General features: G+C 47.3%; 1 protein-coding gene across 1 annotated transcript; it reads left to right on the top strand.

Annotated features, from left to right (window-relative positions):
- Window positions 1-305: 305 nt before the first annotated feature.
- On the top strand, window positions 306-25,271 carry LOC137304431 (breast cancer anti-estrogen resistance protein 3 homolog). The gene is made up of 10 exons (XM_067973024.1): window positions 306-505; window positions 2,364-2,492; window positions 5,220-5,665; window positions 6,362-6,459; window positions 7,345-7,976; window positions 9,319-9,434; window positions 12,101-12,272; window positions 13,740-13,851; window positions 16,023-16,226; window positions 22,670-25,271. The coding sequence occupies exons 2-10, from the start codon at window positions 2,385-2,387 to the stop codon at window positions 22,840-22,842; spliced, it is 2,061 nt and encodes a 686-aa protein (XP_067829125.1). The 5' UTR covers window positions 306-505; window positions 2,364-2,384; the 3' UTR covers window positions 22,843-25,271.
- The last annotated feature ends 502 nt before the right edge of the window (window positions 25,272-25,773 follow it).

Genomic DNA, 25,773 nt, shown 5'->3' with positions numbered 1-25,773 from the left:
TCCCTGGAGAGTTGGCGACCCTAGTTTGAACGGCTGGAAGAGGGGAGGAGTACAGTTCACATAATCTCGCCAGCTGCAGGCCTGAATGATAAGCAATAAAATCGCACAGGTTTGCTGTCAAGTGTCCTGTACTGTGCAATAAAGGGTGGAGTACAAGCAGTGGAATATTCCACACTCTGAAGGGGTGTCCTGTCTGCTGTGCCAATCGTCTCACAAGCTCAACAAAGCAGTAGCACACGGCAGAATCAAATTTGCCACTTTGTTGGTACGCAGCAGTGTGAGAAAGAGCCTGGCGTTGCTATGCCATTGAGGTGACTCTTTGTCTGTAGGAGCTAACCTCCCGGTACTCTACGTGCCCCTTGTACCTTTCTAGCAAATAGTTTCATCTGAAGGTGCAGCACCCCTGGGCTAAATTGAGGTATTCTTCCAAATGCGATCAAACCACCAAACTAAATGGCTGTATCTCATGGTTGAAGGGTCAACAGAGAAGCAATGAGCTTAAAAGGTAGGCTACAATATCCAAAGCTGCTAAATGACAGCTCTTGGTGGCACAAAAAAAGCCTTTAAACTGAGACTTAGTGAAAAATGTGTGGAATGTTGTTGATGAAGTTCCTGTGAGGTTTTATTTTGTTACAGTGAGGAGAATTTGTGGCAAACTTGTAGGAACCAGTAACAACGTGTTCAGGCCCTTCTGCAGACACGTGGAAAATGTAATTTTTTTTTCTTAAGCCGAGGGAATTTTGTGCAAAGGAACGTTAACTTTTGATCGACCTTCTTTATCAGTCTTCTTTAACAGTCGCTCAAGCTTGGCTCAGCGAATGTGCTTTATAATTTCCTGTGAGTGAATTGTTACAGGTCACTTATTTATCCAATATCCATTCGCGCCCTGTCCTTTAAAGAGGCCGTGTTGTCATTTTGTTTGGGGGGAGAGTTTGCGCTGCAGCCACGAAAAGGGTCTACAGTCGTGTTAAAGGCTCCATTACCATCACCGAGAGCAAAGTGTCGCAATGCATTCCCGATGGCATCATCCTGTCGGCCAGACTGATGAGCATCAGGAAGGGTTGCTGATGGGGGAAGTATTTTTTTATCCTGTGAGAGAGGCTGAACTTAGTTGAGAAAGCAACAGAACCAAAAATGAGTCATGCAGTTAAAACAAAACTGAACAAACACACCCTCTGTCGCATGTTCTATTTGTACTGGAAGTACGTTGTGTTCTGTGACGATAAGTTTGGCTGACCCAGTCTAGGGCTCGTTTTTCTTTCTTCATTAATTTTAAGAAGAAAGGTAGGCATGACTATAAACGAGGGAAGCTAGATCTCCTAATTACTAGCTCCTAGTAAGCCGTGCTATGCAATTTTGCAATTGGGGTGCACTTTTTCCAAAGAGTCACTGAGGCTCCATGAAGTTGGTGAGACCCAATGTTTTTCATTGGGGCCTTCTGTATAGATTGTGAAATATCAGGGCCCTATAGCTTTGCAGAGCTGCAGGGGCCTTGCAGAATAAACACACTGTAAACCGTGCAGCCCAACTAGAAAAGAAAGTAGAAAGAAAGAACTTGCATTTATATAGCGCCTTTCACAACCTCAGGACATCCCAAAGTGCTTTACAGCCAAAGAAGTACTTTTGAAATGTAGTCACTGTTGAAATGTAGGAAACGCGGCAGCCAATTTGCACACAGCAAGCTCCCACAAACAGCAGTGAGAAAATGACCAGATCATCTGTTTTTTAGTGGTGTTGGTTGAGGGATAAATATCGGCCAGGACACCAGGGAGAACTCCCTTGCTCTTAGAAATAGTTGTAAACAATTTTACAACACCAAGTTATAGTCCAGCAATTTTATTTTAAATTCACAAGCTTTCGGAGGCTTCCTCCTTCCTCAGGTGAACGTTTGTTGGAAACGAACGTTCCAACGAACATTTCCAACAAACGTTCACCTGAGGAAGGAGGAAGCCTCCGAAAGCTTGTGAATTTAAAATAAAATTGCTGGACTATAACTTGGTGTTGTAAAATTGTTTACAATTGTCAACCCCAGTCCATCACCGGCATCTCCACATCTTAGAAATAGTGACATGGGATCTTTTACGCCCACCTGAGAGGGCAGATGGGGCCTCGGTTTTACGTCTCATGCAAAAGGCGGCACCTCTGACAGTGCAGCACTCCCCCTGTACGGCATTGGATTATGTGCTCAAGTCTCTGGGGTAGGACTTGAAGTCACAACCTTTTGACTCAGAGGCGCGAGTGCTAACACAAAACTGCTTATAATTCAACACAAATCTGTGATAATGGACAGTCTGACTCAGATAGCCGCACTGGATTCACGCTAGAAATACTGTGCACTGACCTCTTTAATCTGTTCTTTTCAGTTGGTTATTGATCAACTCATAATGGCCTCCATGAAAGATCCATTGACGAAGGAGCTGGAGGAGGAACTAAAATTGAGCACCGATGATCTACGAGGCCATGCCTGGTACCACGGTCCCATCCCACGACAGGTTGGACATCTCTGGCCATTTCTCTTTATATCTGCGAACCGTGAGGTCAAAGCTTAAGTGGTTAATATTTTACACCTCAACCCCAATAACTTGACTAGTATTACATAGAATTGCGTAGAATCTACAGCACAGAAACAGGCCATTCGGCCCAACTGATTTATGCCGGGGTTTATGCTCCACACGAGCCTCCTCCCACCCCTCTTCATCCAACCCTATCAGCATATCCTTCTATTCCTTTCTCCCTCATGTGCTTATCTAACTTTCCCTTAAATGCATCTCTGCTATTCGCCTCAACTACTCCTTGTGGTTGCGAGTTCCACATTCTTACCACTCACTGAGTAAAGAATTTTCTCCTGAATTCCCTATTGAAAAGAGCCCCAGCTGTTCAGCCTTTCCTGATAAGCATGCCTTCTCAGTTCTAGTATCATCCTTGTGAATCTTTTTTGCACCTTCTCCAGTGCCTTTATATCCTTTTTTGTAACATGGGGGCCAGAACTATGCACAGTACTCCAAAAGTGTGGTCTAACCAAGGTTTGATACAAGTTTAAAGTAACTTCTCTGCTTTTCAATTCTAAGCCTCTAGAAATGAACCCCAGTGCTTTGTTTACTTCTTTAAAAAATATTATTGAGTAATATTTTAAAAACAACTTATAGCACTCTTAAAGCAAGAGAAAATGCCTCAGAGCCTTAACACGGTGGAAGAGTCACACAAGGGAGGAAAATTCCCTGGAACGAGATTGGAGGCACAGAGAAAGGTTTTCAAAGACTTTTTAATGAAAGGGAGGGAGATAGCAAAGCAAAATTTTAGAAGGGAATTCCAGAGGCAGTGTTGTAACTGATGGGCCTCAGATGGTGGGAGTGGTAGACGGAATAGGGGACAAACAGTAGTCTATTATTGGAGACACTTCAGGAAGGATGTCAAGGCCTTGGAGAGGGTGCAGAGGAGATTTACCAGAATGGTACCGGGGATGAGGGACTTCAGTTATGTGGAGAGACCAGAGAAGCTGGGAGTGTTCTCTTTAGAGCAGAGAACACTAAGGGGATATTTAATAGTGTTCAAAATTATGAGGGGTTTTGAGATGGGGCAATGAACAGGTGTTGGAGAAGTCAATCCTTCCGGTGAGGGAGGTGTACATTAGGTTTTCAGGAAGTGGTAAAGAGGTAGGGAATAAGTAAGCAATAATCCAGAGGTGGAAGAAAGGGGTTATAAGCAACAGACTGGATGTGGTGTAAGAAGCTCTGCTTGGAGTCGAACAGGATGCTGAGGCTGCGAAGCTCCACGTTTAGGCAGAGGCAGCTGAATTTCGGTCAGAGGCACATAGATGTTGGCAGGAGGTGAAAAGACTGCCTTCCATCTTGTCACTGTTGAACCAAAAGTTGGTGTCAGACAAGGAATGAAATGAAACAGCTTAGGAGTTGATGGTTGAGGCAGAAAGGTACAGCTGGCTGTCTTTGGCCTATCTATAGAAGCTGACTTTGTGCTTGTGGCTGATGTCACTGAGGTAGCAGTGGATGAAGGATTGAGCCCTGCGGTACACTGGAGGTGACCATGTGGGCATGGGAGGAGAAACTATTTGAGGAGATGTAGTGACTGTATATGAGTGGAACCATGGTGATGCGGAGATAGACTATGAAGGCAAGTGGGACGGCCAACAGTATTGAAGGTGGAAGAGAAGTGGAAATGAAGGCGTAGATTGCAGTTGTACAAAATGACACCGGTAACTTCGATCAAAGCAGGTCTTGTTGCTGTGGGCCAAATGGAAACTGGATTTGAGGTACTCGAACAGGAATGGTGCGAGAGGTGAACACATCGACAGTGAGAGCCATTGGCATGTCCAGCTGTGATATTGATGTTCAAGTTAGAGTAGAGAGAGGCCATAGACCTATCTAGGAGAAGCAAAAGCCTGAGAAGGCAGCATTATATGACTTCAGTGGATGGATGGGTGGGGTAAGAGATTGACATTGGCATGATACAGTGCGACAGAGAGAAGGAAGGAGAGAGGTAAGGCATGAAATGAGGCTGTGGAGTGAAACAGGGCAGAAAGGAAATAGGATGAAAGACTGAGGGGCTTAGATCCAGAGCAATAGCCAATATGCTCATGTGAATGGACATATAATGGGGAAGTTGAGAACACTTCAGTCAGTCAGACCTTGCTTCAGTATTCGGTCCTATCTGGGGGCTGATTCAAGGCTTTTCGAGGTTGGATTTCAGAGTCTGCCTGAAGATCAGTTTCAGGGACCATGGCCTGTCCCGAGGCCATGGTGTAGGATGTACTTGGAGGTCATGGTCCTTGGCCTACCTGGGAATTGTGCTCTTGGGGTTGCCAGGAGATTGAAGTCTGGCACCATCCTGTGGTCAAAGCCTGGAGATCAGAGCTTGGAGATCTGATCGGTGGTTTGTAATCCAGTGCCGTCCTTTCACACCTAGTTATCTTCGTCCTGCCCCTCAGGAATGCTGCAATGAGCCTATTTCCCTGGCCTCTGTGGGAGTGTCTCAGGCCAAGCAATACATCCCATCCATTCACAGCCACAAGTAGCAACAGGGTCGAGAATTGACCTGGGACAGCTTGAAGTTGACACCGGGTGCTTGATTTTGGGGAAAGCGTTCCAATCCCTGGCCAAAACCTCTCGGCTCAAAAGATAAAAAATGCCAGAGAAAGCAATGAATTATTTAGCACCAGCTGACGAGCGTGCGATGGATGCTGATTCTCTCTTTTAACCACTCAGGAGGCAGAGGTACTAATAGAGCGAGATGGCGATTTCCTCATTAGAGAGTCACGCTCCAGCCCAGGAGATTACGTGCTGAGCTGCACCTGGAAACACGAGCCTCTCCACTTCAAGATCATCCGTGTGGTCCTCAGGCGCAAGGAGTCCTACACCAGAGTGCTGTTCCAGTTTGAGCAGGAGAGCTTCGACAACCTCCCGGCGCTGGTGCGATTCTACGTCGGAAACCGCAAGCCAATTTCGGAGAACAGCGGAGCGATAATCTTTCATCCCGTGAACCGCACCGTCCCCTTGAGGTGCATTGAGGAGAAATATGGAGGAGCATCTGGCCAAAGACCACAGGATGGACAACTGGCAGCAAGAAGCTCTGATCAGAATAAGAGATTCAGCTTAAATCTGTCCGAAGGAGTGTCTTTAGACCAGCTTGCAGCAGACGGCAATCTTTTAAGGTAATTAATTAACGTCCTGCCATCTGGTTAAGTACGTGGTCTTAGCTCCCTGATGGCCTAGTGCCAGGCTTAGTAGAGGTCATACAGACCAGACCTGGTTTGTGCTGAGCCCAGCAGGGGCAAAGGCCGGGGTAGCTCATTGGCCTCAGCAACCCTGGAGTAAGAAAGGGACAAATCAGCCAGGGATTCCACTCCCAGGCCAGTGAGCCCTGCTGGAACATTGGATACTGGGCGAGGACAGGATTGGATTTGGCTCCGAAGCACACTGCAGTTCTCCTAGCCTAGGTCGCGACCTGGCATGTCCAGATCTCGGCCCACTTCCGTGTCGTTCTGCCAGACTCCCACCGGTGTTACAGCAGGAGTTTGCTGGAATGGAGAAGTAAGTTTAGCCCCACGAGAACCCACTCCAAACTCTACTTAATTAATGTTTCCTATATTACAACAATGACTGCACTTCAAAAAAAGTACTTAATTGGCTGTAAAATTGGGATGTCGTGAGGTCATGAAAGGCACTATATAAATGCAAATATTTCTTTTACAATGCCAGTTAGCACTTTACCTGGTGGATTGACTGATATTGCAGTATTTTCAGTAAGGTGACGTTAACACATATGAACATTGTGGGGGAGGTGGGGAGTGGGTGAAGGATTAATTATCAAAGCCACTTCTGTGTTTACTGACATGTTTTTACTGCAGGAATAAGGACAAGAGTGGCAGTCACCCAAATATTCTGGACTACGGGAACAACAAAAAGCCATTGCAGTCTGCCCAGTCCGACAGCTACCTTTCTGGAGGTGAGGACAATTTAAGTCTGAAGTCTTGCGTGACGTGTATATTCTCATTCAGTCTGAGAATGCTCCTTATTGCACCTAGTGATTGAAGCTAAAAATGGTGCAAGGTAACATTTCTAGACTTTAATACCTTCAATGGCTGTACCCCATCCTCTTTGACCTGGGAACAGGTTACACATAATAAGTTGGGGTGAAGAAAGCCCTTTGGCCCATTTTGATTTCATCCATTCGGAATACCAAACCTGCTATCTTCTCCAATTATGGTTTAAAGCATCCACTCAAACAGTCTGATAGGACCTCTGCTTAACATCTCAACAAGGAATGGCACCTCTGACAATGCAGCACTCCCTCAGTACTGCACTGGAGTGTCGGCCAGCCTTGCGAGGTGAAGTACTGTGGGGTTCTCCAACCCACAGCGTTCTGGCCAAGAAGGAACAATGCTACTAACTGAGGTGAGCGTGGGGACACTCCGCAAGAGCAAGGGGAGGAAATAATGACTACCTCGCTCGGTGCCTCTTTCCAGGCAAGAGGAAAGAAGCCTTTGGCCGTGCTCTCTCGGTCAGGGTAAGTCATGTGTGGGTATAAATAGATGAAGAGGAGAAAGATAAAGGTTGTGGCTGCATCTGATGTGGGGTTTACGTCCACAATTCCACATGCTATTGAGTTGCTGATCTCAGTCACGTTGCTGTGGGGAATTGCTGAGTGAAGGATTGTGGAATGAGGGTAAATTGAGGTTCTAATGGCCAACTTACATCAGTATGAGGCCTGGGATCTGCCCATCTGACAGGGGAGACCATAAAAAAGGGGAAGGAAGAGAAAATAACTGTAGAGATGAACAGTGCTCACTTATTACATTAACAGTTAGATTTTTGTGTTTGTGTGCAACAGGATCCAGAGAAGTTATTCAAGCAAATGGAGCATATAAATCAATTCGTCCTTCATCCCTAATGTATAGAACGGGAAGTGACCCACTAATCAACCCCAAAGTGCCCTCAAAACATTTTGGCTCTCAATGTAGCATGGTGTTGAGAGGCTCCGATGGACAGTTACACTCCAAGGCGCCCCCGAAGCCCCTCAGAATTCCATCCATCATGATGACGGACACTCCCCTGGATCCAGCCTTGGATGGAAGTGTCTACTGTGAGCTAGTTCCACACGTGCCTCAGAACATTCAGAAACCCTCAGCGGCAAAGACTCACGTGGAGAGATTGCGAGCTGCGGAGCGCATGAAGAGCCGAACCCGTACGACGGACACTAATTTTTGCCTCCTGGATTTGGACGCGTACGCAGCCTCCATGAAGACCTGCCAGGAAGAGACTAATGAGGAGGAGGACGACTGGTCATTCGTAAGGCCCAAATTTGAGACCACAAGCTCGTTTAAACTTGACACCTTTGCTTCCACTTTACTTCCTAATGACAACAAGCCTCTCGAACCATCGGTGCTTAAACGTCTCAAAGAAATATTTGGTGAAAATGATGCAAAGACTACAGCACAACACATTTTGAAAGTGGACTGTCAGGTACATGGGCAATAACTAGCGATTAACCTGATACCTACATAACTCGTTCAGTACCTTGACCCAATTAGTCAGGGCCTTTAGAAGCATTGCTCAGCTTGTCAGTCATTTATTTGAGTAGGAGGTTGACTTAGTGAATGTATTGCAGTAAATGTAATAGTTTTCTCTAGAAAACTAAGAGAGACCTGATAGAGGTCTTTAAGATTATGAAAGGGTTTGATAGGGTAGACGTAGAGAAGATTGTGGGGGAGACCAAAACTTGGGGTCATAAATATAAGATAGTCACTAATAAATCCAATGGACAATTCAGGAGAAACTTCTTTACCCAGATAGCGGTTACAATGTGGAACTTGCTACCACAAGGAGTAGTTGAGGTGAATAGTGTAGATGCATTTTGGGGGAAACTAGACTAACACATGACGGAGAAAGGAATAGAAGGGTATGCTGATAAGGTGAGATGATGTGGAGATGCCGGTGATGGACTGGGGTTGACAAATGTAAGGAATCTTACAACACCAGGTTATAGTCCAACTGCTTTATTTGAAAATCACAAGCTTTCGGAGGCTTTCTCCTTCGTCAGGTGAGCGAGTGAGCACTCGCTCACCTGACGAAGGAGAAAGCCTCTGAAAGCTTGTGATTTTCAAATAAAACAGTTGGACTATAACCTGGTGTTGTAAGATTCCTTAGATAAGGTGAGATGAAGAGGAGTGGAGATTTGTGTGGAGCATAAACACCAGTTGGGCCAAATGGCCTGTTTATGTGCTATAGACTCTGTATATCTATGGTAATATTTCATTATCAATAATTCACTTGATTACAGGAACTAGGTTAAGGCTCCAGTTGGGGGTGGGGGGTACGGGATGGGACATTTGGCCTCTGTCCTTGGGGTAGGGCAGGGATAAATCAACCATCTACTTGCTTACCAATGACCCTGGTTTGCAAGTGTGCTTGTGTGGACAGGAGGTGAGGATAGAATCTGCTGTGGTACTCACCTCCCATCACTCCCATGACGCATGAATATTGGGCGATTGGATTTGGGCAGCCAACACACATGCGGCCCACAAAATCCATAGCGGTAAACCCATGTATGATTGCTGTCAGTGAAGCTTTGTCTTCAGAGGGCCCCAGATGGACTCTGTGAGGAAGATCTCGGCGTAACTACAAACTAGCACCGCAGGAAGCCGCGCCCTGAGGTAAAAGCATGCCTCCGTTTGTAAGATCGCTCAAAGGATAAGGCACATCTTATCACCGGAAAGGTATAGCACCGTTTAAGAACACGGTGGGGCAGGAGGAACGGCCTGTTTCAATCTGAGGAAAAGACCGATGTGCTTTTTGGTCTTTGTAGGTTACTCGAATCATTGACGTGACCCTGGAACAGAAGAGGATGATGGGCGTGAGCTCGGGGCTGGATCTGATCATGTTGCCCCATGGGCACCAGTTGCGAATAGACCTCCTGGACAGGTAATGCCCGGCGACGCCAACAGATGGCCGATGTGTCTTTCTCACCGTAGACTCTGAAACACCTCCCGCCACTGATCCACTTAGAACACCCGCTGTTTGATGCTTTGGGAATTTTGTGGTGGGGGGTTGGGGGGAGGTGAAGTGAGATGCAGATGACGTCGTCAGAAGTGACGTCAACTGCAAAACACCGACTGCGCGTGACGTCACCAGATGCATGGGCGCATGCGCATGATGTCATCAGGCCGCCTGGCAACCAGAAATACAATAACAACTTGAGTTTATACAGCGCCTTTAACGTAATAAAACGTTCCAGGGCGCTTCACAGGAGCATTATCAAACAAAATTTGACACACTGTGAGTCAGTAATCCCAGCGAAAAATAAAAACTAAATTGGCATGAAGTTCAATGAGGAGGAAATTGCAGCAACCCCTCCCCCTCCTGTCCCTCTCTCCCCTCCTCCCCCTCTCCCCTCCTTCCCTCTCCTCCCCCTCCTTCGCTCTCCTCCCCCTCCTACATATCCAGTCTGAATCTCACCATCCGGAATTCACAGCAGCAGCAAAGGCTTCAAGGAAACGGGGTCCTCCATCAGTCCGAGATCAAGATCCAGAGGTGGGAGGGCAGAAACTCGGGATGTCACGTGCAGAAATTCCCTATTGGCAAGTATCAGTGGGTATGCCGCCATCGTACTTGCGGGCCTCAGGCTTGCTGGCTGCCTCTAGTAATCCACTGCCCATTCTTCACGTATGAGCCTCGGTTGAGAGTATCGGCAGGCTGTTTGACCGTGAGAGTGATGGAGACGGAGCCTCACAGCTGAGCCCACATCTATCCTCGTCTGCCATCCACACAAGCGCCCCTCTCAAACCAGCCTCATTCCCCGGTACGCCCGCGGACCAGAGATTGAACTATGACCTGCCTGGTCTTTGTGGTCGTGGAGCTCGCTCAGATCAGCTGTTAATCGATCTGAGCACGAATGGCTTTACTTGGGACATTTAATGGGGCGGTTTATCTTCCAACACCAGCTTGGAAAGTAAACACTCCACATTGCAGATGGCGGCCGGCGATGTCGACTTCACTTTCAATCACCTCCCCAAACCTCTGAATCCCTGCTCAGGGTCTGAATATTTCCTGTGTGTAGGATTAGGGCAGTGGCGATCGTGTCTGCCATCACTTCCACCGCCTTTGTGGACGGTCTGATCCACGTGTTGCAGACCCACGGCAATTGGAAGCTCATCCACACCCATGGGGCGGCTTTCCGATCGCAACCGGACTGGTGTGGGATGCACTAATGGAGGCTCATGTGCTTCTTCAACAGGGAGGAAGGGGGACCCCCAAGGTCAGTGACCATGGCTCATACTTCCACGCCTATCGGGTAATTTTTCCCTGAATGACTGCAGCTATGCGGGTCTCCCTGTGTTGGGTACATCCCACGGTGTAAACAAGCCTGGCTCCGATGCCCCAGTGAAAACGTGTGCCTGCATTTCCGCTGTTGGGACAAGAGCAATGGCTTTGTCAACTTTGGCTCAGTGGGCAGCACTCTCGCCTCTGAGTCAGAGGGTCGTGGGTTCAAGTCCCACTCCAGGAACTTCAGCACAAAATCTAGGCTGACGCTCCCAGTGCCAGTAACTGAGGGAGTGCTGCACTCTCAGACATGCCGTCTTTCAGATGAGCCATTAAAATGAGGCCCCATCTACCCTGTTAGGTGGATGTAAAAGATCCAACTCCACCATTTCGAAGAACAGCAGGGTGGGGTGTCCTGGCCAATATTTATCCCTCAACCAACATCACTAATAACAGATTATCAAGTCATTATCACATTGTTGTTTGTGGGATCTTGCTGTGTTTCCTACATTACAACCGTGACTACACTTCAAAAGCACGTCTCTCTGTGGGTCTTCATGAAAACAAAACCCAACGAGCTCCACAACCCCTTGCCTAAGGAGACCGATTCCCAAGTCCTGAATGTACAAGAGGAAATGTGTCACTCTCCCAAAGTTGAACGCAGTGTCAAGGGCAGGCATAAAAGTGCGTGTAGGGCAGGCCATGGAGCAGGTAACTGGGCAGTCTACAACGACAGCAACTTGCATTTATATAGCGCCTTGAATGTAGTAAAACGTCCCAAGGCACTTTCACAGGAGCAATTATCAAACAAAATTTGACACCGGGCCACATAAGGAGATACTAGGACAGGTGACCACAAGCTTGGTCAGGGAAGTCAGGGAGAGAGCCAGGGAATGGGACTAACTGGATTACTCTTACAAAGAGCCAGCATGGGTTCGATGGGCCAAGTAGCCTCCTTCTGTGCTGTAACGATTCTGTGATTCTATCTAAGTCAAGGGGAGAGGTGTGACACACAGAAACAAAAAGGCAAGAACAAAATACATTCATAAAAATAATTATTATGAATCTACAATGGACTCAAAGAGCAATGGCCAGTGGATATTCTCAATTGGATCCTATGGAGTTTTTGTCTTGTAGATACTTTGACAAAACAATAGAGCTGCTTCAGCAGTCAGCAGCATTAGAGGGAGGTGCCTATTTATCTGTTGTGGATTCCAACTCAGCTGGAGAGGTGACCGAGACTGTATTTTAACACAATCTCACCGTAAAGTAGCCGAAAACTCATTATATATTTTTTTCCATTGTCTCTCCCGGTTTCTTTTTTCCAGACATCACTTAATAGCCCTGGGCGTTGCTGTGGACATCTTGGGCTGCACAGGAAGTGTTGGACAAAGGTCCGCAGTACTTCATAAAGTTGTCCAACTGGCAGTCGAGCTGAAAGACTCCATGGGGGATCTCTTTGGACTTTCAGCAGTGATGAAAGCATTGGAGCTGCCTCAGGTATTTAGATGGGTTCTCAGGCCTTCCCCCCTCCCCCGGTCTCCTGTTTCTTTTGAGTTGCTATTCTTTTCACTTCACATCTCCCCAGGCTGTATCTTGTTCCTCAATACCGGACTTGAGAGCCACTCCCAGGCCTCGGCCAGTGCTTCTCTTGAGCTGAAAGCTGAGGGACGTGTAAAAACTTAATAATCGTAGAATCATACAGCACAGGAGAAGGCCGTTCGGCCCATTGTATCTGTGCCGGCTCTTTGAAAGAACTATCCGATTAGTCCCACTCCCCTGCTCTTTCCCCACAGCCCTGCAAATGTTTCCTTTTCAAGTATTTATCCAATTTCTTTTTGAAAGTTATTATTGAATCTGCTTCCACCACCCTTTCAGGCAGTGAATTCCAGATCATAACAACTCGCTGCGTTGAAAAAAAATTCTCCTCATCTCCCCCCTGGTTCTTTTGCAAATTGTCTTAAATCTGTGTCCTCTGGTTACCGATCCTCCTGCCAGTTTTGATCATTTTTAATCATTATTAAGTTGAGCAGATTTGATTATTGGGGATACCACAAAGATGATATCCAGGATGGTAGAAAGGCCCCTGCAGTGCGGGCTCTGTGGAGTCCATTTTAAATTAGTTTAAGGTAATTGGCAAAAGAGCCAGAGGTGAGATGAGGACAGTTTTTTTTTACGCAGCGGGTTGTTATGATCTGGAATGCGCTGTCTGAAAGGGCGATGGAAGCAGATTCAATAATAACTTTCAAAAGGGAATTGGATGAATAGTCGAAGGGGAGAAAATTGCAGGGCTATGGGGAAAGAGCAGGGAAGGACTGATTGGATGGCTCTTTCAAAGAGCCAGCACAGGCAGGATGGGCCGAATGGCCTCAGCCTATGCTGTAAGCTTCTATGAGTCGGGTGCACACCTGGAGACCTTTACCTCCTGCTCTCTCAGGTAACACAGCTGTGCAGAATTCACAGGCCTGTGGTTTATCATTGTCGGGTGTTGCTAATGCCTTGCACAACCACAGCATCAACTGAAGGGTCTCACTCACCTTACAGGTAACTATTTACCTTTCTTGAGATGACATTTAAATATATTTTTCAATGAACAAATTTTTTTGACGTGATTTTCGTTGGGGTTTGGAGATATAATTTTTGGGACATGCCTTCTTTTCTTGCCCCTTTATTTCTGAAGGCACTTACTTGAACTTGGGTACAGTTTCGCTCCCTCTGGTCACGCCTGACCATTCTTCATGTGTGAGCCTGGCAAGTGTCAGGAGGCTATTCGACTGTGGAGGGCACCACACCGGATCAAAGAAGTGATGACTCTAGGACATCCTTCCCAACCAGAAAGGCAACTGGGAGATAAACTTCCAGACTGTTAATCCAACACCGTTCAGCCCTGTGAATGGGCAAGGGGCTGATGGTGGGGGGGGCTCGCTGAATCCCACCCTTTATGCAGCTTCTTCCCGTCCCTTACAGATCATGCGCCTGGAACACACGTGGAGGACTCTGCGCCGGAATCACACGGATAGTGCCATCAAGTTCGAGAAGGAGCTCAAACCATTCGCAAAATCCTTGAATGAGGGAAAAGGCAGGTATTCCGTGTCCAGTGAGGTGACATGAAGCTTTGACTGAACGGGTTACATCGAGCCTACAGCACAGAAACAGGCCATTCAGCCCAACTGGTCTATGCCGGTGTTTATGCTCCACACGAGCCTCCTCCCTCCCTACTTCATCTAATCCTATCAGCATATCCTTCTATTCCTTTCTCCTTCATGTGTTTATCTAGCTTCCCCTTAAATACATCGACTCGCCTCAACTACTCCCTGTGGTAGCATGTTCCACATTCTATGGGTAATGAAGTTTCTCCTGAATTCCCTATTGGATTTATTCGTGACAATTTAAATTGATGACCTCTAGTTTTGGTCTCCCCCACAAATGGAAACATTTTCTCTACCTCTACCCTTTCAAACCCCTTCAATATCTTAAAAACCTCTATCAGATCACCCCTCAGCCTTCTGAGCCCCAGCATTTTCAGCTTTTCCCAATAAGAGTATCCTCTCAGTTCTGGTATCATCCTTGTGAATCTTTCTTGCACCTTTTCCTTTATATCCTTTTTATAATATGGAGACCAGAACTGTGCACAGTGCTCCAAGTGTGGTCTAACCAAGGTTCTATACAAGTTTAACATAACTTCTCTGCTTTTCTATTCTATCCCTCTAGAAATGAACCCCTTTTTTTAACAAGGGCAGAAATATGTTAGCAGAACCGAAAATCCCCATAAAGTAACAAGATTAGGTCTTCTTTTTGAAGTTAACTTCAAACGCATCACAGGTCCTTGGTATCTGCGCACTTCTGTAATTATACAGTTCTGCGGAGACTATTAATCATTTCTGCAGACGAAAGGACTGGGGCGTGCCTTTGGAAAGATGAAAATAGTTAACTGGGTGTCGTTATCAACTGGTTGAAGCCTATCAGTTGGGATAATTGGGGTAATTTGAGGAGATCACGCCCCTCCCCCTACTGCAAACTCATGACGATGATTTAAATACATTCAGAGTCTGTTGAAGACTTACATCGAATTACATTGAAGTTACACCACAGAAACAGGCCATTCGGCCCAACTGGTCCATGCTGGTCTTTATGCTCGCACGTGCCCACTCCCATCTTACTTCATCTCACCCTATCAACATATCCTTCGATTCCTTTCTCCCTCATATACTTATCTAGCGTCCCCTTAAATGTTCCTATGCTAGATTTAGAAATAAGCCTCTATATATGATTCCGTGCCCAATCTAACCACGCCCTACGATTGATCTCCATTTTCTATCAGTAGTAACATCACCAGTTCTGGCGATGAATCAATCTTGGCTAATCCCTTTAAAGAATAGTTCATTATTAATGTTGTTGACAATTTGGTCAAGTTGGAAAGTAGAGTCTTTACTTCAGGAGTGCACTTTGCAGTGCTTATCTGGCCTTAATTTTCTTTCCTTCCCACCTACTCCCCATCTCACATTTTCCTTTGATTGTGCTGACAGAACCTTTGACTTCTCTGTGGCCACAACTGCAGATGCAGGATGAGGCGTCACGGAGTCGGGGAAAGTTTGATGCCGAATTTGGAAAAGTCACTTCTGGACAATCCTCCTTCCGATACCCAAACCGAGAAGGGACAAAGATCAATCCCAACTCTTCATTACTACAGTGACTACACTGCAAATAAAAAAGTACTTTATTGGCTGTAAAGCGCTTTGTGCCGTCCTGAGGTCGTGAAAGGCGCTACATAAATGCAAGTCTTTCTTTCCTTTCTTTAACTCAAGAAGGTGAATTCCAATGACTGGCAGCCTGTAGAAGGCCAAATAAGCTTCTAGTCCATCTTCCGAAATCCATTGCCCGCATGATTCCCTAATTAAAAGGAAGGGCAAGCCACCTCTAAGCAGATCTCTGCCAACGCAACTCCTGGACCACCTATCGAAGAGTGAGGTGGAGTCACTGCTCTTCCATCCTTGCCACTCTGGAGATAACCCATCGACCTACCATCTGAAATTGGAGGCTCGCAACATAGGGAATCATGGAGATAAATCATCTCCTCCTGCATCAAGGAGCAATATTTACTCCCTGGCCAATATTTACCACTAAAACAAATTATCCGAAAGACACGATATAAATGCAAGTTCTTTCTTTCTTTTGCATTTCAATATATTGTAGGTACATGAATTGGCATGTACCACCTGTTCTCACAAAGTTTTTTCTTCTCCGTCGCAGGTGAGCTTCCTCTTCAAAACACCACCGTCCCACACATTTTGCCCATCATCACATTAATGGAGCGCCAATCGGTGTCTGATATTACGGAAACGTGGGATAACGTAGACCAGAGCTGCGAAATGCTGCTGAAGACGCTGGAGGCAGCTCGCACCGTGACGTGGAACGCTGCGACGTACAGAGCCAACGCTGAGGCTAAACTGAAAGGTAGGTTTCTTACGACGCAGTATTTCCTCCAACAGTCATCAAATCCAATGTTTCCAGTCGGTCACAGGGTTGCTCCCTGATCCATGTTGAGTTGTGGCTCAGTGGGTAGCACTCTCACCTCTTGAGGTCAGACGGTCGTGGGTTCAAGTCCCACTCCAGAGACTTGCGCACAAAATCTAGGCTGCCAGCGCAGTACCGAGGGGGTGCTTCACTGTCGGAGATGCCGTCTTTCTGATGAGACGTTAAACTAAGGCTCCGTCTACCCTCTCAGGTGGATGTAAAAAAATCTCACCGCACTATTTGGATGAAGAGCAGGGGAGTTCCCTCCGGTGTCCTGGGCAATATTTATCCCTCGACCAACATCACTAAACAGATGATCTAATCATTATCACATTGCGGTAAAAATCGGGGATGCATAAGAGGCCAGAATTGGAGGAACGCAGAGATCTCAGAGGGTTGTAGGGCTGGAGGAGGTTACAGAGATTAAAGTTGCTTTGGTTATATACGTATCACATTATTGACAAAATACTTTAAAAAGAGAACTGCTTGTGGGACTCTGGCCCCTTATAACTATGACACATCCTCCCATATAATAAGGGCTGCTTATGATTTGCTTGTTAGGAGCAAGACATTACAATGCTTCCTCTGTATATCACATCCTAGAATTCCCTTCTGTCTGCCTGTCAAGACCATCTCCCGTAATCGTTCAAAGCCATAAGGATACAGTGGAGGAAATGGAAGTGTGACAGTGGGTCAGTAGGTTGCATTCTTGTGGGGCTGGGATTGAGGGGAATTGTTTGGATTATGTAGGAGGAGCTGCGTGCTACATTCCAACTCGTGGGCCTCCCGTTCGCAGATGCTCGCTCTGGTGACTGGGTGTAAAGTGAAGTAACAAAAACAAATCTGTTTCCTAACACACACATGTACGCACACGCACACACACATACACGCACAGCCCCCTGACGATCGCAGAGTGATTGGGTTTGAATCCCAGGAATGTCCAAAGAAAAAATAATCCAGTAGTGAAATAGCTTTGTGCTGACGAGGTTCATTTGTTCTCCATTTAAAAAAAATTCTTGCTAATTTTCCCACCTGTATCCCCTTCTCTGGAAGGTGTTGACCAGTTCCATGAGGACTGGTGGCTCTCCATCACCTTGGCCATTATTCAGGCGAGAGCCTCGACAATGTGTGTCGGCCAGCTATTCGACTGCAGGGGGCATCGCGGCTGAATGCAAACCTGTCTTTGAGCAAGAGCGGGGAGTATTGGCTCCTCCTCTCCTCCCCTCCCCATCGGCAGCAGAGTCTTCACTTGCCTTGGGGCCTACTCTCTGGGACTCTCTTCCTAAACCTACTCCACCTTGTCACCTCTGACCCCGCCCCCTCCCCCACCTTCAAAACCTACCCCGTTGACTGTACCTTTGGTCACCTCCACTGACTCCCCTGTGAAGTGGCACAAAGGGGTTCCATAAATGCTAGCTGTTCTTGGCCGTTTTCTCCCCATTGCTAGTTCGGGGGGTGCTGAGGCCAAGTTTCGTGCCCCTCAGACCTGCCGCACGGGAGATCAGCCAGTTCAGCACAGACCCCCCCCACCCCTCCCTGGTCTACATTCCTCAGCTACTCACAGGATGAGCCAGGGAAAGCCTAACTCAGGTGAAGTTTCCTGCACTGTGTCCAAAGCTACCGCTGTGGTATAAATGGGATATTATCCTTCAAGGGAAGGGATGCCGCACAAAAATATTGCGTTCCATTGGCGAGGGACTGTCCTGATTGAGTGGGGCTCAACAACAACAAAAACAACTTGCATTTATATAGCGCCTTTAATGTAGAAAAACGCCCCAAGGCCCTTCACAGGAGTGTAATCAAAGATTTACACCGAGCCAAAGAAGGAAATATTAGAACAAGTGAACAAAAGCTTGGTCAAAGAGGTGGGTTTTAAAGAGTTTGTAAAGGAGGAGAGGGAGGCGGAGAAGTTTATGGAGGGAATTCCAGAGCTTAGGGCCTGGACGGCTGGAGGCACGGCTGCCAGATGGTGGAGCGAAGGAAGTGGGAGTTGCGCGAGACCAGAGTTGGAGAAGTGCAGAGATCTCGGAGGGCCAGAGGAGGTTACAGAGATAGGGAGGGGCGAGGCCATGGCGGGATTTCAAAACAAGAATGAGAATTTTAAAACCGAGGTCAGCGAGCACAGGGGTGATGGGTGAACGGGACTTGGTGCGAGTCAAGAAAGGAGCAGCTGAGTTTTGGATGAGCTCAACTTTATAGAGGGCGGAAGACGGGAGGCCGGTGAAGAGAGCATTGACTCCCCAAAGCCTTTCCACCATCTACAAGGCACAAGTCAGGAGTGTGATGGAATATTCTCCACTTGCTTGGATGAGTGCAGCTCCAATAACACTCAAGAAGCTCGACACCATCCAAGATAAAGCAGCCCGCTTGATTGGCACCCCATCCACTACCCTAAACATTCACTCCCTTCACCACCGGCGCACTGTGGTTGCAGTGTGTACCATCCACAGGATGCACTGCAGCAACTCGCCAAGGCTTCTTCGACAGCACCTCCCAAACCCGTGACCTCTACCACCTAGAAGGACAAGAGCAGTAGGCACATGGGAACAACACCACCTGCACGTTCCCCTCCAAGTCACACACCATCCCGACTTGGAAATATATCGCCGTTCCTTCATTGTCGCTGGGTCAAAATCCTGGAACTCTCTTCCTAACAGCACTGTGGGAGAACCGTCACCACACGGACTGCAGCGGTTCAAGAAGGCGGCTCACCACCACCTTCTCGAGGGCAATTAGGGTTGGGCAATAAATGCTGGCCTCGCCAGCGACGCCCACATCCCATGAACGAATAAAAAAAAAAGTCGAGACCGGAGGTAACAATAGCACGGATGAGGATTTCAGCAGCAGATGGGCTGAGGCAGGGGCGGAGACGGACAATGTTACGGAGGTGGAAGTGGACGGTCTTGGTGATGGAGCAGATATGGGGTTGGTAGCTCATCTCAGGGTCAAATAGCTTCCCTACTGCTTGTATCGGTGATTATGACCGGGTGCTACCGTGTGCAGTTCTGAATGGACATACCGCTGAATGCAACAGGTAGAAATAGTACGAGTCGAGTACCCATAGAATGACCTGATGCACCCTGTAGCTGAATAGCTCTCCGGTGACCTACAGCCCCAAAATGCCCCGCCTCCGTGAAGTAAAGATAAAACTTCTCCTCCGTGCTCAGTCGACGGCTTTGGGTAATTCCACCAGCTGGGATGGTACTGAGGCACACACAGCCCAGGAAGAGCCCAGGTGTGATCCCCACTCTGCGCTGATCTCAGGTGGGCCGGCAGCGAGGGGGACGGGGGCACTGGAGAGGTCATTTCTGCAGCTTTGTGCCACTGGCAGGAACTTTTGCCCACTAAAAACGCACATGGGAAATTCGGGCAGGAAACTGCGCATAACCAAATTTGAAATCCCCGCTCCCAGTGGGTGAATCTCCACACCATCAGTGTGAGGACAGAACATTGCTCCAAATATTTAGTCTCAAAGGACCTGGACTAGGAAGGCGGGGGGGGGGGGGGTGGGGGGAGAAACAGTCCAGGGTTCTGCTCCTCGTCATTATTCAGCGAGTCTGACTGGAAAATGCATGATTAGACACTGTGTGGCACACGGCTGCGAAGTCCCCATAGTCGAATTGCCTGCCAGCACTTACGGCCTAGGCTCACAGATTAGGGGACTTATGCAAGGTACGGAGGGGCTGCTTGCTGCCTCTGGAACAGCACAAGTCACCATCTCTGGGAGAGGAGAAGAGAAAGTCGGAAATTTTTTTTAAAAAGCACCATTTCTTTGGCCAGACAGGAGTGAGAGGGTTAATAATAAAATAAACTGCCATGGGATAGCTTAAAAGACAGGAGTACGTCACACTGAACATTGAACACAGCAACTCCCACCACAGTAACAGTCTCCTTTGATCAGAAACAAACCACAAAGATTTCATTTGTCTCGTTGCTTCTTTTCCTCCTCATCATCAATGATATTGAGCAGAAGCTGGGAAAGCCCATGGGAGCTCAGCACATCGCTGAGAATGACTTGCTTTTAGTCAGACCTCTCCCAGGTAGCACTGCAAGTCGATCCAAATGAGCACATTTCGGAAACAATGCCTCGGAATCGGGCAGTGATTGCTTTGGCTAGAAGCAGCTTTTTGGAGTGTGTCCCAACTTGTCCCACTCATTCTGAACGGGGCAGACAATGTGATAAAGGCAGTGGCCATGACTAACTCTAGGATTAAAATAAAAACACGAGCCACTTGCCAAGGCTTTGTTTCCATTTTCTCCCCTCAGTGTAGGACTGAACTGGGTAGGGAAGGAATTCCCAGTATAGTTGCTGCTCTGTGCTGGGTTACCTGCTCTGTGCTGGGTTACCTGCTCTGTGCTGGGTTACCTGCTCTGTGCTGGGTTACCTGCTCTGTGCTGGGTTACCTAGTCTGTGCTGGGTTACCTGCTCTGTGCTGGGTTATCTGCTCTGTGCTGGGTTATCTGCTCTGTGCTGGGGTACCTGCTCTGTGCTGGGTTATCTGCTCTGTGCTGGGTTACCTGCTCTGTGCTGGGTTATCTGCTCTGTGCTGGGTTATCTGCTCTGTGCTGGGGTACCTGCTCTGTGCTGGGTTACCTGCTCTGTGCTGAGTTACCTGCTCTGTGCGGGGTACCTGCTCTGTGCTGGGTTATCTGCTCTGTGCTGGGTTACCTGCTCTGTGCTGGGTTATCTGCTCTGTGCTGGGGTACCTGCTCTGTGCTGGGTTACCTGCTCTGTGCTGGGTTACCTGCTCTGTGCTGGGGTACCTGCTCTGTGCTGGGGTACCTGCTCTGTGCTGGGGTACCTGCTCTGTGCTGGGTTATCTGCTCTGTGCTGGGTTACCTGCTCTGTGCTGAGTTACCTGCTCTGTGCTGGGTTATCTGCTCTGTGCTGGGTTACCTGCTCTGTGCTGGGTTACCTGCTCTGTGCTGAGTTACCTGCTCTGTGCTGGGTTATCTGCTCTGTGCTGCGGTACCTGCTCTGTGCTGGGTTATCTGCTCTGTGCTGGGTTACCTGCTCTGTGCTGGGTTATCTGCTCTGTGCTGGGGTACCTGCTCTGTGCTGGGTTACCTGCTCTGTGCTGGGTTATCTGCTCTGTGCTGGGGTACCTGCTCTGTGCTGGGGTACCTGCTCTGTGCTGGGGTACCTGCTCTGTGCTGGGGTACCTGCTCTGTGCTGGGTTACCTGCTCTGTGCTGGGTTACCTGCTCTGTGCTGGGTTACCTGCTCTGTGCTGGGTTACCTGCTCTGTGCTGGGGTACCTGCTCTGTGCTGGGTTACCTGCTCTGTGCTGGGTTATCTGCTCTGTGCTGGGTTACCTGCTCTGTGCTGGGTGGGGTTTTTAGAGGCACTAAAATTGGGCTCAGTGCCCCTGGGGGCAGGAAGGAGCGAAAAAAACCCACAACCAGCCAGGATTTCTGTTTCTGATCTCAACGCAGCAAATCCTGCTGCAAAAATGTGTCAGTATGCGAGAATATCAGATGGGTATAGGATTGGGTTGGGCGGTTATAACCAACCTTAATTCAATAGCTTGTTCACACTCATTGACTAAGCTTGCAAATAAAGAATGGGCAACTTGGGTATTATATAAAAAAAATCCATTTATAATCCATTGGATTGAGTATGCATTCATCTGTCGAATCATTGAATCTTACAGCACAGAAGGAGGCCATTTGGCCCGTCGTGCCTGTGCTGGCTCTTTGAAAGAGCTGTCCAATTTAGTCCCACTCCCCAGCTTTTTCCCCATTACCCTGCAAATGAGTCCTCTTCAAGTACATGTCCAATTGCCTTTTGAAAGTTCCTATGGAATCCGATTGCACCATCCTTTCAGATAGGGCTGTTAGGATCCGGAAGGCACTATGTGTGAAAAACTTTCTCCTCATTTCCCCTCGAGTTCTTTGGTAATTATTTTAAATCTATGGCACCTAGTTACCAACTCACTTGCCAGAGGAAATAGTTTTTCCCTACTTGCTCTATCAAAACCCCTCATGATTTTGAACACCTCTATCAGGTCTCCCCTTAACCTTCTCTGCTCCAAGGAGAACAATCCCAGCTTCTCCAATCTCTCCACATAACTGAAGTCCCTCATCCCTGGTATCATCCTGGTAAACTTCCTCGGTACCCTCTCCAAGGCCTTGAAGTCCTTCCTAAAGTGTGGCGGTGCCCAGAATTGTACACAATACTCCAGCTGAGGCCTAACCAGTGATTTGTAAAGGTATTTTGATTTCCTCTTTTTTGCACTCTGTGCCTCTATTTATAAAGCCAAATATCCCATACGCTTTCTTAACCGCCTTATAAACTTGCCCTGCCACCTTCAAAGATTTGTGAAGTTTCCCTCATTTCAGCTAACATGGGTGAAAAGGCTAACGTCAATCTTTCTTTTCCAGATTTTCAGGCTAAAGAAGAGTTGTTAGAAGCCTTCAAGACCGAATTTGCTTTGAGATTGTTCTGGGGCGCCAACGCAGCTGGAGTTACTCGGAATGAGAGATACGAGAAATTTGATAAAATTCTGACTGCCTTGTCACGGAAGCTGGAGCCTCTGGGCCTATCGGAGCCATAGGTGGACATGGCGGACACTCATGAAGAGGCTTGGGCCCAGGAGAAAAGACCAAGGCAAGTAAAGAACTGCTAATAGTCGTCGTCACGTGATTTAACAAAATGCAAATAGTGAGTGAATGCTTAACCTCACTAGTGCCATGTAGGAAATGTACATTTATCTCCTTCTTCAACGTGCAAAAAATGACTTGGAGACCATGGAAACCTTGCTTCTTCAACGGCACCTCCCATACCTGCCTCCTCCACCGCCTAGGAGGACAAGGGCAGCAGGCGCATGGGAACACCATCACCTGCACGTTCCCCTCCAAGTCACACACAATCCCAACTTGGACATATATCGGCCGTTCCTTCATCGTCGCTGGGTCAAAATCCTGGAACTCCCTTCCTAACAGCACTGTGGGAGAACCTTCACCACACGGACTGCAGCGGTTCAAGAAGGCGGCTCACCACCACCTTCTCAAGGGGCAATGGGATGGGCAATAAATGGCCTTGCTAGTGACGCCCATATCCCAAGAATTAACTTGTTTAAAAGTTCACTCAGGCTCCAATGCCCAATGTTACTGGTGGAAAGCTAGTTAGTGCTATAACAGTCTGTCCCTAGGGGGCAAAATTCCTCTCAATACTTTTATCAAAAAGTTAAGTACAAATCAGGAAATTTAGCTTTGTAAGCATAGAATCGTAGGAATCTCAGCATAGATGGAGGTCATTCAGATCTTTGTACCTGCGTGTAGACATTTTGAATAACCACTCCTATCTCTGTAACCTCTTCCAGCCCTACAACCCTCCGAGATCTCTGCGCTCCTCCAATTCTGGCCACTTGCGCATCCCCGATTTCATCGCTCCGCCATTGGCGGCCGTGCCTTCAGCTTCCGAGGCTCTAAGTTCTAGAATTCCCTCCCTAAACCTCTCTTTCAGAGACGCTCCTTAAAACCTACCTCTTTGACCAAGCTTTCGGTCACCTGTCCTAATACCTCGGTGTCAAATTTTGTTTGATAATCGCTTTGGGACGTTTTGCTACGTTAAAGGCACTATATATATGGAATGAAACGAATGGGAATCTACGATATTCTGGCGAGAACAAAATGTTTCACCAATGAGGTGAAAATGGTCCAGATGCATCAGGTCACACCATCGAACGCAATGTAGCCAAGTTCCCCCTCCCTCCCTCCCCTCATCTTGTCGGGAGTCCACCTTCACTTTCCGCGCTAAAGCCTTTCATATTCTAATGGTGATTCACTGAAAAGATTGCCTCTATTCTTCCCACTCATCGACTCTCTCGTCAAGATTTTCTATAGCGGGAATGTCACCCGCTCGAGACCTTCAGCAGGCTTTGTAAATACCGCGACGGTTACTAAATACGCTGGAAGATTAATACGACACCATTGATCACGTTGAGAGGCTGCCTATTTCAGAGGCCTTGGAGCAACAGACCAGTGGACAGTTGGACTCTGCCTCAACCTGACGTCGATGTCTCCTCAAACACATTTACAGTTTCAGTGTGCGTTAAATTGGCTTTAGTCATTATAACATGAGATCATTCTAAGAAACCGAGACTAGTGCCAGTTAGATTGTCCCATCGGCTGGCAAGAGCTTACCCTTTAGAATTAAACTATACCAGCTTTTGGATCACCGGGCAAATTTGGTTTCTGCCATTTTCAGACTGCTTCTCACAGGGTTTGTCATTTCCCGAGCCCATAGGACAATTCGACAGCGGGAAGGGATGTTTCTTTTTATAGACTTTTCGTTGCCTTAAACCTCAAAGTTCTCATTAACACCAAAATAGACCTTAAAGATCTTAATTCATAAAAAGAAATCTCAGATAAAAGGGAAGCAGCTGATAAATTAGAAACCCTTCCTGCCTTTCTACAGCTGAACCAGTTTGACCAGGCATTTGAATCGGGGCCGATTAAAGAAACTATTGTACTCACATGGATGTGGGAACATGACAAAAACACAGGCCTCAGCTCCCCCAAGGGGGGTTATCCTGGGAGTAGCTGGAGAAGATCCCAGGTTTGACCCCAGGATTATGCTGAGTTAGCTGCAGTAGGGGGTCCTACAATGGGTAGTCTGGGCTATACAGTGAATCTTGCTGTTGATTTAAGTCAGCAAGAAGATTAACCAATTGTACAGAATACAAGACTGAATCCAAAGTAAGCACAAGGTCTTAACATTAAGGTCTCAACTATTGAGTTGCACAGAGTTTTTATTTGAAATAATTTTTATTCAAAATCTGACCTTTCCCCCCCCCCCCAACCCACCTCTGGGTGTGGGAGGCTATTCAACCATAGGAGTCATCACAGACATGGCATGTCCTGTCCTCCTCACACAGCATATGTCGCTGCCACCATTGCACTGTGCTCTTGTTTCGTGACCAGACAAGAATATCCCTGTAATGAAAGGTTTCACCAACAGAATAAAGAGATTCATTGGAAACTTCTGTTTGATGTTGTGCAAATCAAAAATACTACGGAATCTCAGTGGAATCTTTTACCCACCACTGGCTGCATCATATTTCACTTGCCCCCTTTCACATTATCATCAGGACATCCGTTCTTCTTTCAAGTGTTATCCACCTGAACCATCAAAATGGGCAGACACGACCGCAGTTTCACATGTCCCTCAGTGACGTGCTGGACACCAAAAGTTAAAGAAAAGGCCAAGAATTATTATTGTAAGGACACCAGGAAACAAATACTTGTGAGGCCTGCGACTCATAAAAGGATTCAGTCGTGAATAATTAAAACAAGGTTCAATAAGATGGAAAAAGGGGCCATGGGAAGGTGGTCAAACACAACATGGTTTTTTTTCTCAGCGATGGAAGATGCAGATGGAGCAAAGACTTGAGGGATAAGATGTTTTGAAATATTTACAGAGGTTCAGGAAATGTCAGGTGTGTTAAATTAATTCCAAATTTCAGATCCATTTGAATCGTCTT

Source organism: Heptranchias perlo, chromosome 37 (genome assembly GCF_035084215.1).
Source record: "Heptranchias perlo isolate sHepPer1 chromosome 37, sHepPer1.hap1, whole genome shotgun sequence".
Taxonomy (NCBI): Eukaryota; Metazoa; Chordata; class Chondrichthyes; order Hexanchiformes; family Hexanchidae; genus Heptranchias; species Heptranchias perlo.
Note: the sequence above shows the minus strand (reverse complement) of the source record. Positions and strands in the feature narration are given on the sequence as shown.

Excerpts from the sequence above, each read along its gene's own strand:
- LOC137304431 (XM_067973024.1), top strand. The coding sequence starts at position 2,385 with ATGGCCTCCATGAAAGATCCATTGACGAAGGAGCTGGAGGAGGAACTA. Across the intron at positions 7,977-9,318 it reads TTTTGAAAGTGGACTGTCAG|GTTACTCGAATCATTGACGT; the intron begins GTACATGGGCAA and ends TGGTCTTTGTAG. Across the intron at positions 16,227-22,669 it reads CGCTGAGGCTAAACTGAAAG|ATTTTCAGGCTAAAGAAGAG; the intron begins GTAGGTTTCTTA and ends TTTCTTTTCCAG.